The sequence below is a fragment of the Plectropomus leopardus genome, chromosome 3 (assembly GCF_026936395.1).
Source record: "Plectropomus leopardus strain MGB_pleo_1.0 chromosome 3, ASM2693639v1, whole genome shotgun sequence".
NCBI lineage: Eukaryota > Metazoa > Chordata > Actinopteri > Perciformes > Serranidae > Plectropomus > Plectropomus leopardus.
This window is the reverse complement of record NC_142178.1, coordinates 17,381,169-17,397,531: the sequence shown is the minus strand read 5'-3', so window position 1 is coordinate 17,397,531 and position 16,363 is coordinate 17,381,169. Positions and strand designations below refer to the sequence as shown.

The window sequence follows — 16,363 nt, the reverse complement described above, 5'->3', positions numbered from 1 at the left end:
TGATCATCATTCATTGCTTTATCTCTGGAGTGATTGTCCCTGCAGAGCGGGAGCACGGCCTACTGCATAGGAGCACTTTCAAGTAAACAATAAACAACAGCGAACACAGCTGCAAAACAATGCAGATGTACTCTTTGTCTGACTATACAACCGAGACACCCCTCGTGGCTGAGCAGATGGAGGGGCTGTTTGCTCATGTGTGCTGTTTTCAGGGGCCGTTACACACACACACACACACACTGAATTACATGTGAAAACAGCGACCACCAGTGGTTACAAACTGCAACTGAATATTAAGAGAATTCAGCTTTAGGACACTGATGTTGGCTGTAAGGTGGCAAGAAAACTGCCAGCATACAGTACATATAATGTAAATGAACAGGCTTGGAAATGGAATCAAAGTCTTTTTTTAGTTAAAGAGTTAATTATCTAAACCCCTACAGATATGAAGTAAACAGAAATATTCTACACTAAGACTTATGTAGCTTTAGGAAAAAAATCAAGCACACATACAGTATCTTGAAACGTTTTTCCTGTCTTTATGAGGTAAAACAATAAGGGCAAGAAGGAACTAAAGCAAACAAACAAAAAAAAACTATAACATCAACATTAAAAACCCTTGAAGGAATAGTTTGACATTTACACTGCACATGAAGCCAGAGCCAGAGGAAGGTAGCTTAGCTTAGCATATATATAGCGGAGGTGGGACCAAGTCATTGTTTTGCAAGTCACAAATAAGTCTAAAGTCTTTTTACTCAAGTCCCAATTTAAGTCCAAAGTCAAATTAGCATGGACCTAGCACCAAATTCTGGGCCCTATGCATAAGCAGTCTCTGTGAGCCCCCCATCCTTCCTTTCTTGATCCATTTCTCTCTCACACAACTTTTTTCCCTCCACAAATTCAGTTTGCTGTCTTTTCATTTCCTTTCTTTTCATTTTGGACAGCAGCATACGCAATCACGCACTCTGCTTCATTCAGAGACGAATTCTAGTGCAAGGGAGGACCAAACCATTTTGCGCCATTAAGGGCTGAGAGGGGTCTCAGAGAGCTTCTGCTATTTTTTATACAAAGCTCAGACTTCTATCTAATTTATTCTGCCAATTTGAATTTAGTTAAGGAATTACATAGAAAATGAAAAAACAACTGCAAACAAAACCAGGCTTCTTGAAGGCCTTCTGTTAGGGCCCCTGGGAAATCCTACTTTTCCCCCAACTACAATGCCCCTGCAAATCAGCTGAGTCCCAAGTCAAGTCCAACTATTAAACTTTGAGTTTTGAGTCCTAAACAAGTCATAATTCACTCCTTGCCAAATGTAATGCCATCACAACAACAGAGTATTAATATAGAATAATTTACAAAAATCATGAATGCTTTCTAAAATGTGTAGGGTATTTCTCTGTAAGCAAGCTGTCCAAAACAAGTCAGACTTAGTCATCAAAAGCACTGCTGACATGGTACTTTCAAAGCATATAGCATTATTAAACATCAACACAAGAGAAGGAATTTTGTATGTTTCTCTCCTATCTTGTCGTAATTAACTCATCTTACTTTGGAAAAAATTCTATAACTTTCTCTTCCCAAATTGGCTTGGAAGAAGATAATGAGTATTTTAAAGTCAAAAGGCCCAAGTCCAAGTGAAGTTATTGCTGTTAAAGTCCAAAATGAGTCTTTCTTGAGTGTAAAATAATCAAATTGGTCACTAAAGTTTAAGTCGTGTAACTGGGGAATAACTTTTGGAATAACAGTAAAAATCACAACTTTTCTTGTTAAGGGCGTATCTAATTTTTTTCTTTTTTTTCCAGATAGATTTAAAAAAAGGATATAACTTGCTAATTAGTATAAAAACATCAAGTTGTAGTTTTGCCACCACAGTTTGGACTATGTCTCAGAGCAGTGACTTTCAGGAGTGTTAATAATCTTTAGAGATGATTGTAGTTTGATTTTTCTAAACCTGTGGACAAAGCCAGGCTAGCCAGCTCGTCCTCTCACAGTTTTAATGCAAGGCTAAGCTAACCAGCTGTTGGCTGTGGCTTCATATCTAGCGTAGATAAATTATAGTGGTATCGAACTTCTTGTCCAACTCTTAGTAAGTACGCCTGTTAGTGTATTTCCCAAAATGTCCAACTGTTCTTTCGTTGCGTTTTTTGAAATTGTGAAAGAAATAAACATATATGGCTACAATTTTTCTAAGATGAAATGAAATCAACATAAATATATTTCTTTAATAGCAGCCAACATCTGTGCCGAATGTTTTAGAAACTGACAATCAACTCAAGAATTATTAAGCGTGGATTATAATCTGCATTTTTTGGGAGCGCCAAAAACATGAAAAGTTTAGTCTCTTTCACATTCACTGCTGTCAAAAAATAGCCTTTATGATCTAAATCGGCGGGCTATGTTTTATAGTGGCACACATGCAAGTACTAAACATGCAAAACAAAAAAAAGAAAAGAAAAAAAAAAGAAAACATTCATACACATAAACAGTGGAAAAGCATAGCTGTGTATCATTCATGGACATGTTTAATGTCGAGGTTACTTTTTGTGACGTTGATGAAGCTCAACATGTTAGATGAGGTCATTAATACTGTGCAATTATCAAGTTTGATTACGCGTAAAATTGGCAAAAAAATAAGACACATAACCTCCACACGCATAGACGCCATGTCACTTTCACCCGCCCCTCCCTCCCCCTTCCCTCCATGACACTGTGGCCAATTGTCTAAGCGTCATTACTCTCATATGAACGTAGAGCAGACGTTGTGTTTGAGGTCAAAGGATGCAAAAACATGAAAAAGAGGAAGAGAGACTGACAAAGGACAATTTTGCTTGTGGATGGCTGCAGTTAAGCATTTTTCAAAAAAAATAAAACAAAACAAAACAAAGAAACAAATATACATATACATACAGTACATACATACAAATATATCTGTCAATTTATAATACAGTGATTCTTTTTTATTCATAATCATCTCTTAAATAAATTGCTGTTCATTGCACTTTGTTAAAATAATTAATTATATGATTTCTCTTAAAGGCAATAGTGTGATTTTTTTTTAAAGGTGAAAAAGATAGTGTACCATAAGCCTGATTTAGGATAATAGTAAAAATAACAGGATCTGTAATATACATACTGTATCTGTAAAAGACCCTCACCTCCTCATATACATGAACGGTTGTTCGTCTCCATATATGTAGCATGTCCTTTTTGATATGACATGTGTGCACCGCGCACACCTTCGTGTACATGCTAATGCATGCTTGTATGCCCGTTTATGTCATACCATGTATCCACGCATACATATATATAAACATACAATATTATAAAATAAATAAATACAGGAAAACATTCTTGGTTCGTGGTTTAACGGTTTCTTTCACAGCGGTTTTTGGTGCAGTCTTTGACCGACCGTTCTCTCTGCTTGTTTGGGTTTAAGTCCTTGCTGATGGGATCAACAGTCGTCTGAGCCTCCCTGAAAGATGCACAGGTGGGGAGTTGCATTTGTGTGTGTGTGTGTGTTTGAATATGTGTGTTTATGTGAGTAAAAACAGTCTATGTCCAGTGTAAGAAGGGGGGACCAAAGTCTTTGGCCTGAGGAGAAAATACAGCGAGCGCTTGTGTGTGTCTGTGTGCGTGTGTGTGTCTGTGTGTGTGTGTGTGTCTGTGTGTGTGTGTAGGCGAAAGGGACGGGTCTGCATGCACCCTGTCGTCCTCTGGTCCAAGTCACCGCTATGAAAGTGTCAGATTGTCCCGAAAAAGAAGCTCAGTCACAGGTTCTGTCTGAGTGCACCCTCTGTCAGAGGGTGTAGTACAGCAGGGATTCTGACAGCGTTCAGGTGGGGGGCGTTCAGGGTGACGTAGCACCCGTCTTCCCCTCTGCCCCTCCATGAAAGGGTCTCACTGACTTACTGACTGGGGGCTACTGGTCGGAGCAGAACCCTCACTCCACCCGCCTCCCTACTTTCCCTCATTTCCATCTACGCCACCACTCCTTGTGTGTCCGAGAGACAGGGTGGAGCGTCTGGGTCTCCACCAGGCTCAGTGGGGGCTAGATGGGTCCCTCGTTGTGGGCGCTGTGGTTGCTTCTGCTGAGGCCTACACAGTTCTGCTGCTGATTGAGCAGGTGGGACGTCTCGTTGGCCACAGACACGGACACGGCAGGGGTGGTGCTAGTGGTGCTGGCTGTGGTGGTGACAACGGTGGGGGGCTCCACTCCGTCATGAAGCTCCGTTAGCGTGAGCTCGATCTTAGTGAACTCACTGTCTGTGGATTGAGGCGTTTTGTCCATCCGTGACGCCATGACAGCGTTTTGATACTGTTGGCGTGTTACCTAGGAAACAGAGGGGATGGATGCACGAAAATTCTAAGAATTATTTTTTAATTTTGTGAGATTAGCTGATGCATAAATAATTGATTTATAATGGAAACCAAACATTTTTAAAGTGCTCCAATTATTAATAGAAAGCTATTCATTTGTACAGAATTTGAGCTCCTTAAAATTCATTTATTACACTCATTTATTACAAACCTGAGCAAATCTTTCTTTCAAAAACATGGGAAGAAAGCAATGAACAACTTAAGAAATTAATTACCCAAAAATAAACAAAAAGGAAGTTGCCTGTAAAAAGTGCCTAAAAATAATAATTCTATAAAATATTTTAAAATACAGAATTATGATAATTTATATATATATAGCTTTTTTGTAAATTTTTTTCCTCTCTTTATTAAAAATAATTTCTAAATCTTTCAGGCAATTTGTCGAACATTTCTTACCAAGTTGCTCATTGCCTGTTTTCCCATGTTTTCAAAAGAAAGCAAACCAATTTGTTCACAGTTCAAGTGATTAAATGCTTTTGAAAGGTGTCAACGCAGCACAAGAGAAGTGATGTCAATCCTGCTCTCAAAGGGTTAATTCATTAATTTGTTAATTTGTTGTGTCAGATCTTTTATTTAACATCTTTTATGGATCCTTTTTTCAACTTTACAATTAATCTATTTATAGATTGCCTTGTGATCATATGCAAGAATCTTTCTTACCGGTATTTATGTATACACACGTGAGCCTCACTTTACCTGACTTGCTCACCTGTGTGTGTTCTCACCTTTATATACTGCAGGTCTGTGCGCGCTCGGACTGAGTAGTCAGGAACATAGATCTGCAGGAAAGAGTTGAGCTGGTTGTTGCTGCTGCCGAGAGTCGGGGTGATGGCATCTATACGATCACTCCTGTTGAGCGAGTCCGAATGGTTGAGTCCAAACGGGCGTGGAGGAGATTTATTTTCTGCAGTGAGGTGACGGGAAAGGTAAATACATTTAAACACCCCAAATGTATGAAATACACATTAAAGACCAAGTCGAGATAAAGAGCAACATAGATGAGTTATTCCTTAAGCCTTCGAAACCTGAGCAAATTAGCTTGATTTCTCTCAAAAACATGGGAAGAAGGCAATGAGCAGGGAAAGAAGAAATGACCCCCAAATTAGCTAGAATTTACTAAAAAGTACAAGATAATTACTTGAAAATGAGCAAAACAACAATAACAAACAATAAGTGATAATGATATTTATTCAGGGTTCCTACACATTTTCATGGACAAAATTTTGAAACATTTCCATGACTTTTCAAGGACCCATAAAACATTTTTTATACTCCAATTTTAATTTTAGCTAGCTAAAACGGAGAGATAGAATACAGGAAGGCAAATAAAGAAATGTACGAGATGGTGAACAAAATGTTGTCACACGATTCAAATTACAGCTACGTAACGCTGGCAGCTACAGCAAATAAATTTGCCTTTATGTTACAAAACATGGAAGTTTATCTTTGGAGGATCGCATTAACAATTTCATTACACACAATAAACTTCCATGATTTTTCCAAATGTTTCAACAATTTTTACTAATTCCATGACTTTTACAGGCCTGGAAAAATGTAAATGAGAAATTCCATGACTTCTTCAGGTTTTTCATGACTGTGGGAAACCCCGAACATCGCAACTTTTTGACATCAGTATGTTAGCATCGTCATTGTGAGCATGTTAGCATGCTGATGTTAGCAGTTAGCTCAAAGCACTGCTGTACATAAGTACAGCCTCACAGGCCTGTAGACTCTTATTCGTGTTAATAAACAGGGATGCCAGTCATCAATCACCATCTCTCACATCCCCACTGCTCTAACTGAATATAATTCCAAGTTTATATGACACTTGTTATTGATCCATATGATTGTTTTATCTGGTTAGATGCTCTCATCAAAGTGACAAGTACAGTACATCATCTGTTTGGACTCTGACACTATCGGAGTTGTTCAGCACTTCAGCTCCTGTGTGCTGGTAACATTTTTCCAGGTTAGTGTTCGACGCCAGCACAGATGCTGGCTGTGATTTATGGAAATCTAATTTCTACATAAAGTCTTTAGGTGAGGGGAGTTTCTTGCAGCAGGTATTGAGTTGGTGGTCTCCAGTGATGCTGCTTCCTTCTATGTGCTACCACATAGACGACTTGTTCTGTATTTTTTATTTTTTTAAATTTTTTAATTAAAGCCAGATTATGTTTTCCACTTCTTAAAGAAGCCTAGTGAAAATCACACACAACAAAGTGGAAACGGCTTGGCCAACGCTAATGCTACTACGCTGACTGGAATGTATGTAATCCCATGTTGGAATACGTGTGTGAGTGCGTGTGCGTGCGCACCGAGCGCAGTGGGCAAAAGACCTGGCATGTGAACTCTTGCGGATTAGTACTCTACTTCTAGGGGCTGCAGGGGCCAGGTCAGCATACAAAAAAGACAACGTGTATCAAGAATACACACATAATGCATTCATGAACACGCAGACACTTAAACGTGTGCGCAGCGGGGCACAATGAACACGTTTAGAGGTGCACTTTGGGTCACTGCTAAAGAGAAGAAGAGACTGTATTTGTTCAACTGCATTTCCGGGTACATGTGGGTGTGTTTGTGTTCGTGGCAGTTATGTGTGGAGTGTGTGTGACTCTGCGTACATGTGAACATATGTGTACGTGCGTGTCTTTGTATGTGCGCTCAGTGGTGTGTCCAGCAGGGGGCTGTAACTGTAGGTCTTGTTTATGTAGTCAGAGGGTTAAAGGTTAGGGGCGAGGGGGGCGGAGCCTGGGTCCGCTCTGGGGCCTCCAGTCTCCAACACCATTCAGCCACTTGACTAATGGCTCAGGGGACGAGGGTGTTAAGTCTCAATCTGAATCTGTTTTCCTCTCTCACTCTTACTCTTTCACTTACACACGCATGAATATACAGTAAGTGTTGCATCATTCAGGGACCAGCAGACTTTCAAGCATGCAGCCTTTGACATCTTTTTGGTCACATAAAACAAAAAACTATGATCAAAATGACCAAACACTTATGCAAGTTTACATAAAGAATGCAGGTCAAACTTTGAATACAATCTTCTGTTCAATTTTTTAAAGTTCATAAAAAAATTCACTTTCTTTTTCAAACTATCTTATCTAATCAGTGATATTAGTATGATGTCATATGTGAGGATGGGTGTAGGAAGAGACAGAAAAAGTCCACTGTACCTGGAGATCCTGCTAATGATTCAGCCCTACTGACCACAAATGTGCGAGACAGGGACAGGGGCACTGCGGGGGAGAGAGGGAGCATGCAAAAGAAGGACAAAAGAAGAAGAAAAGAAAGATGAGATTGTCAAAGCGAGAAACAATCAATGCATATACACACATAGTAAACTTGGATACATTCTAGTAGTAAAGCAACAGCGGGAGCAATCAGGTTAACTGCTACCGAGCAGCTAAAGTTGAAGTCAAAGAAAATTCACATCATGTCTTATTATGAAGTAACTGATTTCTGACGGATGGGCGCCGCACACATGACATGAAGGTTATTCTGCTATTTCACCAGTAGGTGTCTCTCAGATCTCACCACCCATGTGAAAAAAAGAGTCTTTGAAAAAAGGCTGAAAATAGTTCTGTAGTTTATGAATGAACTGAGAGGATCACTAGGTGACGCTTTCTCATGATGTCACTGCAAGACAGCCACGTCAGTCTTACAATCATTGTTCATAATCCTTCATCAAAGGGAATGTGGGCTTTTAATAACAGATGGTGTTAAACTGATCTGCACAATGCCAGCATGGTGACACAAACAGTGATGGAAAAGTATTCAGATCCTTTACTCAAGTAAAAGTGGTAATACCACCCTGTGAAAATACTCTGTTACATCTGTCTGTCTATGTATCTCAAAATTATTTGAAGAAAATAGAAAAACACCCTAAAATTAAAAATTATTTTTAATTTTAGGGTGTATATCCAAATATATATCCGAAAAACTCAAAAGTATAAAAAAATAGGACAAACGCCCAAACTTCGAACTTCAAAAGAAAAAAAACATCTTAAAACTCAAAATTATTGAAAAATAAAAATGGAAATGTGAACATGAGCTACTCTCTCTCAAAGCCAGAAACCAGTGAAGTAACTCTCAAAACGTGTGATTTCACAGGCAAAGGGTATAAAGTCTTGAAATGCTGCATAGATGATGAATGGAAGCCTGATTTTGTGGACCCACAAATTATTTGTTTTCTTTTTGTACACCCAAATGATCTTTATGCAACTGTTGTGTTCTCAGTTGTGAAACAAATTAGGTACCCATATATTCAGAACATTCCCCCCACGCTGCTCTCAGTGTCATCTATAATATCTTTCATCATTCATTGTCTATGAAGCAGCTCCAGACTTTACAACCCTATAACATCACAAATCTGACTTTAGTGCTAGTTTTTGAATTTGGAAAAAGCACACAGTCCCCTTTTAAATGTTGCCACAAGAACAGAAGCAGCTACCCAATAACTTTGTTTGAACAGAACATAGTCAAAGTTTGCAAAGTGTGGTGGTATGGATTTTGTCTGTTTACTGGTGTTCTTTTTTTCTGCATTTTTGGGGCTGTTTTTTCTGCTGTGTGTGCTTTCAGAGGCTGGTCGTGGCTGCCAGATTGTTTCTGCATCTCTCAGTGATGCTTTCGGTTCTTCTCAAGTGAAGTTTTTTGAACTTTTTTCTGAACAAGATGCATGAATCATTCTTATGTGTTTTCTGGATTCGTAACAATTTTTTTCTTATTCCAGTGCCTCCTTCCTCAGAGCTCCAGTGCCTCTACCACAAGCCACCCATCCTCTCACCACCTGTGCCTCCCCCCTCAAACCACTGCAATCAGCCAACTTCATCCATCTGCAAACTCTACAATCAACCCTTTTTACCAACACAAAGTTACTATTTAATCCCTAATTATCTCGGCAAAGAATAAACTAAAAGGAGCATTTTGATACTTGGTGCCACTGGTGATACTTGGACACATTTCAGTCAGAGCCAAAATGCAGTTATGTTTGGTGACTAGCTTTGGTTGTGACTCATCTTAAACTGATGTAAGCTACAGTCAATTCCAATATGAGTGGACTGGACCTTCAAAAACGAGAGAAGAGCTGCCTTTAAAGTTTCGTTCTTGTAGTTTTCTCAAAAATGATGAATGACTTAGTTCAATGTAAGATTTTTCAAATGTTAAACCGACAAAAAAACTTTGTTCAACCACTCTAAGAAACTTCAGTTTACTTTTGACATCCGTAAGAGATTTTACCTGGTGAGGCAGTCAGAGCCATCATCCCGTAGAAGGAGAACGGTCCTGCTTCAAACTTCATCCCCTCCTTCCCTGCCTCCACCTCCACTTTCCCCTGTGACGGAAAGATCCAGAGATGACAAAGAACAAGGAGTTAAACAAGCAATGTTCTCCAATTTTGTTATTGCTTTTGTCCACATTAAACCAAAATCAACAATCTAGGCTTTTAGCGTTTAAAGTTTTGTATTCATCCTTTCAGACTGTACATGTGTTATCACACTTATTTTATTTCTAATTAGCTCTCAATTGCACATTTTCCAGTTTGGAGCATTAGTGCTTCGATGTGTTAATTATCCTTTCTATCTAGGATTTCCGCTACAGCTTTGCAGTCACACTTTCACCCTGTTCAAAATCTGCCACTTTTCCTGCTCAAATATATTTATTCATCCTACCCGTGAGTTTAGAACAAATCCACCCCGCCCCTCTTTCCTTTCCTTTTTACTACTTGTCGAAAATCCGTACTCTGTTTAATAACTCCCAATCTACTCCAAAACCCCGTCTCAAGGGCAGTGACCCCAAAACGTGTCCAACCTGGATCTTATTTGAATCGGGGCTATAACACATTAGTGCAGTGGTTCCCAACTGGTCCAGCCACAGGATCTAGATTTCTCCATAGTCATTAGATCAAGATTCAGATATTAGATACATTACCAAACATTTAACTTTATTTCACAAAATATAAACAACATGTTGGCTTAGAACACAAAGAACAGAAACGGCACTTCAAAATAAAAGCTCTGTGCTGGAAATTCACTGTACAACGAAATAAAGTGTGCTTTTTTTCACAAACTTAAAATGTTCTTAAGTCACTGGACTACAGGGGAAATATACAAAGAATGAATATATAAGACTTTCAGCTCCACTTGAGCACCACTGATTTGGGATTCCCCTTGATCTAGATCCTTTTTAAAGACTTAATACTCCCCCTAAGACCAAAGAAGAAGATGCAATGTTGGCAGTGTCAGAGACAGCACTGACATTCGGACCAGTTTTCAATCTGTAGGCTACGTGAAGGTCAGCAGCGCTTGTTTTGATCTGCTTTTGAATAAATAATTGTAACTCTATAGCAGGATTTCTTTTAGGTGTCTGCAAAGAGAGAATGGCAGGGAAGAAAGAGATGGATGGTATACAGTAATACTACTGATGCACTACATTTTTAAGTACAGCACAGTAGCATAAAAACATGAAAATAAATGTATTTCACTTTCTATTTGTGGTGTTTTTCAATAAAAATGGAGACTGCAGTCATCATTTTCATCATACTAATCATATTTTTTAATTTATTTTGAATCGTTCTTGTGAGTGTCATATCTTAGGCCAGATGTTTATGTTACAATATAACTGTTTAAATTAGGTATTGTTGCTTGCTTTAATCCAAACTGCTCTGCAGTACAATCATACCATGCATACCTTTTTAGGATGCGTGGCCCCTGTGGGAAAAAAACTGCAGTACAGTTTTGTTAGAAGGATGGCTAAACTGTGAAAAACTGCAGGAACAGGGAAGACAATAGCTACCAACAGCAGCATATCCCTTTTTTAAATGTGTTTCGTATGATGTATAGTTTAGTGTAAGAGTGCAAATACTTTCTTACTGAATGAAATATCGTTTTATTTTGTGAGTGACATGGACTACTTTGCACCTCATTGTGTCCACACACCTGCAGTACGAGGATGAAATAATCCACAGGCTTGTTCCTGTGGAAGAGGTAGTGCTCTGCCGCCCGCTTGTTCTTCTCATCGTATTTCAGCTCCTGGATGACGTTGGGGTGCTTCAACAAGCGCAGCAGAATTTTTTCTGACATTTGCACTGGTGCGAACGGTTCGACCTCTGAAGAACCAGAGAGAGACAGAAGGGGAGACTGTGAGAAATATGAAATATGAAGCACAGACAAACACATACACACGAGGCTAATATCAATATCAATATTTGAGCTTTCAAAGTCAGCGGTATATTGGCTTATAATGTTTTACTCACACAACTACTGATTGATTTTTTTCTATAATTATGAATCACATATTTTAAAAAGTTGGAGTGTGGGTTTGACAACACAAGCAAATGTGATGATGTCACCTTTTGCAATGATTTTGATTCCATTTTCACTAATTTCTGACATTTTAAGGACTAAACATCCAATTAACAAAGTGGGCCTCATTGCAAGAATTACCCATACAAACAGCTTCATTCTTCAGTGGCAAGAGAATTGGTGACCAATTCCCCTGCAGTAATTCTCAACCAATTTTCTTGTACATAAGAAGGAGCAAAAAAAAGAAACAAGGTGTCCAGACCCGTCATATGAGTCATGCATTGACAGACCGACTCTCTCCACATGAGGAAAACACACTCATTTGACTTAAGAACTATAATGCTATCATCTTGATGGCTGTGGAGTATAAAAAAAACAACAACATATAGTTCAGTATATTATCACCATTTGGCCACTACTGGGGACTTCTATAACATCTTATATTATCTGATTTTCTTTGCATATTCTGGGCTGTAGTCCAGTCGATGTGTCAGGTCTACTTTATCGCCTCCCATCTAAGACATTTTGCTTGAGAAAGTTGTTTCATGGCATCTAACTTCATGTCAAACTATTCACTCTTTAAGTCTGTTACTGCTCTAATGACACACTGCTGGCAGCAGTAACCTACAGATGCTTTGGTATTTGCAGTTTCCGGTCTTTTGATACAGCAATAGACACTGCTTAATTTGTTCGTCTGCTGATCTTCAGCAGGACTTAAAGCTCTGCGGTGTGAAATTTTTTTCAATCTTGTGTGTCACACACGAACAGGGCTGAAAAAATAGCCTTAAATGGCAGTTTTAGGGGTGTCCATTACACTAATGATGAGTAGTATTATTATATTAAGTATAATAATAATAATAATAATAATAATAATTATTATTATTATTATTATTATTATAATTATAATTATAATTATAATTATAATTATAATTATAATTATAATTATAATTATAATTATTATTATTATTATTATTATTATTATTATCACTTACAGTGACCCATGAAAGACTGAAAACACAAGAACTTTTTCTGGCTAAACAGTGCTTCATTATAAGTGAAACTTGAGACCATTTTTAAATGGAAGTATATATAAAAAGTCTGACAATCAGCAGAGTAGGAAAGGAGATGCGTGTGCGCAACTAAAATTTTGCCATAGGGTGTTAATTTTTTTTTTTCTGATATGGTAGACAAGAAAATGTGCATGGTGTGATAACCGTCAAATTTCATACAATGATGTACAGTTTAACTGTCTATCGTTACCTTTATCAGGTCGAAAAAAGTAAATTAAGTTTGTGCAATTGAGAGAGTTTAGTGAATCTGACTTGGAAATCTCATATAAACAAACCTTAACGAAAAAAATTGGAGAATTTTAGGAAAAGAACACAAAAATGTAGTTGCGTGAGGCCCAGTAAATTTCTCCATATTGTCATTTAAAAATTGTTACTCAAGTCTGCTCTTTGTTTATATGACACTATTGCATCTTGTCCCCTTAGAGGGTTATTATTTGTGGAGTTTTTACTTCTCCAAATCATAAGAATGCATGTTCTGTTGACTGTAAAATTACTTGAGGCACATTTGTGGTTTGGGGTAGTAAAGGTAAAATGAAGCTGATGTGACTATATCTTAAAAAAAATAATTAAAATATACTGTTGCAGCCCAAGTTTAAGCTGTTACTACATTTATCCAAGTGAACAAACATACAAAGTTGCCTAAAAACTCCATAATACGTTTTAAACACTGTATCTAGATTGTGACTGGTCTGCTTCATCCACCCAACGGGCCAATCAGCTCCTTCAACTGAGCGGCGGTGATATGTGTCAGCTGGCTGCTGGCTCCACCACCAGGAACTAAACTCCCTAATAGCCTTTAGAGGAACTTAATCAACGCTTAGCTGCTAGGTCAAAGTTCTGAAGCAAATCCAACTGCAACGAGGCATAGTCAACTACTGCTACTGCTGCTGCTGCTGTAGTAGAGCTCGGATATTCTGCAGCCTGTTCAGAAATCCATTTCCCAAGGGAAAGCGGGTGAAATATTTCACATTTTACACTAAGTATGTCGACTTGTGTGAGAACCCCGATCATAGGCCAAAAATGCTGGACGTGATGTCACTGAGGAACGCGTGTAAGCAAACAGGGCGGTGTTTTTAAAGCTGTGAGCTAAGATCTCAACATGTAACCATCAGTGCATGACACGCAAGTAAATAGACGCCTGTTTTTTTTGGGAGGGGGGGGTTTGGATCTGGGCACAGTGTGCACAGACATCCCGTGCCGCGCTCCCGAGAGGCCTTCCACCTCCGTCCTCACACAACTCATTCCCTCTCACACACACACACACACACGAACAACAGATACTCATTCTACACACATACTCACTCCTCCCTGCACCCAATTGCCCAAAACTCAAAGCCCACATGGGCACATGCACACACAAACAGCTCTCACATACGCACACACAAACTTTCTCCACAGTGGGGGCTGAGGGCACACTGGGGGAAGTCAAGCAGCAACGCAGCCCACTTGCCTGTTGCTAGGAAACGCAGGGTAGCCAGCAGAAGCTGAGGTGATATTTTAACCTTCATTTCATTGTCGGTAGGCTTGAAGGCCGAGAAATCCTGCTTCCTTTCCCGATGGGTGATTTTCTTCTTGGTCTTGTTGTCAGCTGAGAAGGGAACATGAAAAGTCGAGTGTAAGACACAAACTTAAAACTTTTAGTGCAACAGCACAAGGTTGATCCTCGCCACTCCACAGACAGTGAGCAAGTCCTCCCGGGTCATAGGGTGACTAAACTTGAGTTACCCAAAGCTTATTGCTTTTTCCGGAAATGTAGCTGTGGCGTTCTTTCTCAGAACTAAAAGAGAGCTATAGGGGGCTACATTGTTAGCTTACCACATTCTTAGCATTACTTAAAGCCATATGTATTAGGGCAACAAATAGACTGGCACGTACTCCAAGTCTGCAGGCCTTTAGCAATAGAGGTGTGACAGTACAGTCAGGGCAGGCTTTGGTATGGTGCACTGTACTATGAAGTTAAGAAATAAGTTTAAGTTATTAATTCCTCCATGAGTATAAAATGTAAAGTTTTGGTGCATGAAGCATTTAACTGAATCTAATCTAATCCTTGATGAAAAACATGAAGAAATTCTTTATCCACATAGAAGTGAAGGAAAAAATATTACGATTCTGAAATTAGTTTAAGTTATGCTCCTGAAAGACCACAGCTGGCCACAGACCTTCATTTAAACATTGTCACACAAAGTGACTTAACATTTCTGACTCAGGACATTTTTCAAGTTACTAAAATCAGTGTTTATATAAAAGACTTATAATAGTAACTTGACAAACACTGATCTACATGTAATGTGAAAGTGGTCTCTCACAGTGACAGTTCCCCTTGGCTCTTCCTTGTTTTTAGCATCTGTCTGATCATTGTTTTGGTTTTCTTGTAGCAACTTTATTCTTTTTTAAGTCACGCTCACTATTCTCATTAATTATGTTTTCAGGCGCAGCAGGCATATGTTGTCATCAGTAAATTTAGGAAAATCAACTGTATGCTACCTGCTCAACCCCGAACAGCAGACAGACAAAGTCGGTAGTAGTCATTTGATCCTTTGTTAATGTTAAAATATTGTCAACTGCAAGTTTAATGATGCACTTTAATTGGAGTTTATGGCATGAAAACAAAACTTAGTATCATTCAGAATTAATGACTGATAAAATGTTATGAAAACTGTAATCAAAATTCAGCTCCACATTACATTTTTGTACAATTATATACTGTGTCATGACCATAAAACATTTCTCAATGGCCTAGCAGTGCTGGTTTTTATTTGAAAGCCCATGCAAGTTCACAAAAAAATGTATATTAAGATTGTTGCTGGATAAGTTAAATAAACATCAAGGTTAACCCTTTGAAACATATGCAACTGGATTGATGTCTTTCATTTATAAACGTGGGAAGAGGGCAATGAGCAATGAAATAAGTAATGACCCATAAATTAGCAAGAAATTACAGGAAAAATTAGGGGGGGACTTGGAAAAACAAAGAATTTCTGAATATGTAATTATGCTAAATATAATTTAAGTTTTTCCCTAGCTTTTTTCTTTTTACCTAGACATTTTCCCCAAGCTTTTAAAAATTAAACTATAACTTCCACTAATTTCTTGCAGTTTGTGGAACAGTTCTTACAAAGTTGCTCACTATCTTCTTTCCATGTTTTTTTTCAATGTACTTGCACAAATGCCTTTAAGGGAAAGTGTCTGAAATTATGTCACTTCAGGTTTCAAAGGGTTAAATAAGTGATACTCAACTTATGGCCCGTGGACCAAATCTGGCCAATGATAGGGTTCTTTGTGGCTAGCTGACCATTGTTTAATTCACGATTAAAATAAATTGACTCAAACTGGATTTTTTGTACTGTTAATACATTGCCTAATACATCGCCATAAAAAGCATCAAAACAGAGCTTGTCTTTACAAAGCTGACAGGGGAGGATCCCCCAGACACCAGACAGAGGTCCAGCCTAAGCTCAGAATGTCCTAAATTCTAGAAACGCTCTTGGCAAAGATGAGTGAGGACAGCAAAAGTCAAAAGGTTGGGAACAGGCAATTATTTTATTATATAGACTGTTGAATACTCATATTTGTTAATCAACAGGCCCCTTGACATCTGTCATTTTCCAAAAGTTG

At 38.5% G+C, this 16,363-nt stretch overlaps 1 protein-coding gene across 1 annotated transcript in view; it reads right to left on the bottom strand.

Annotated features, from left to right (window-relative positions):
• Positions 1–2,701: 2,701 nt before the first annotated feature.
• The window catches only part of cnnm2b (cyclin and CBS domain divalent metal cation transport mediator 2b), a 54,619-nt gene continuing 40,957 nt past the window's right edge, over positions 2,702–16,363 (bottom strand). The window contains exons 3-8 of the mRNA XM_042485420.2: positions 14,199–14,336; positions 11,313–11,482; positions 9,616–9,709; positions 7,554–7,616; positions 5,103–5,281; positions 2,702–4,330 (exon numbers count right to left, since the gene is read on the bottom strand). Of these exons, the coding sequence (XP_042341354.2) occupies positions 4,049–4,330; positions 5,103–5,281; positions 7,554–7,616; positions 9,616–9,709; positions 11,313–11,482; positions 14,199–14,336 (926 nt within the window). The 3' untranslated portion in view covers positions 2,702–4,048. The remainder of the gene's footprint in view (positions 4,331–5,102; positions 5,282–7,553; positions 7,617–9,615; positions 9,710–11,312; positions 11,483–14,198; positions 14,337–16,363) is intronic.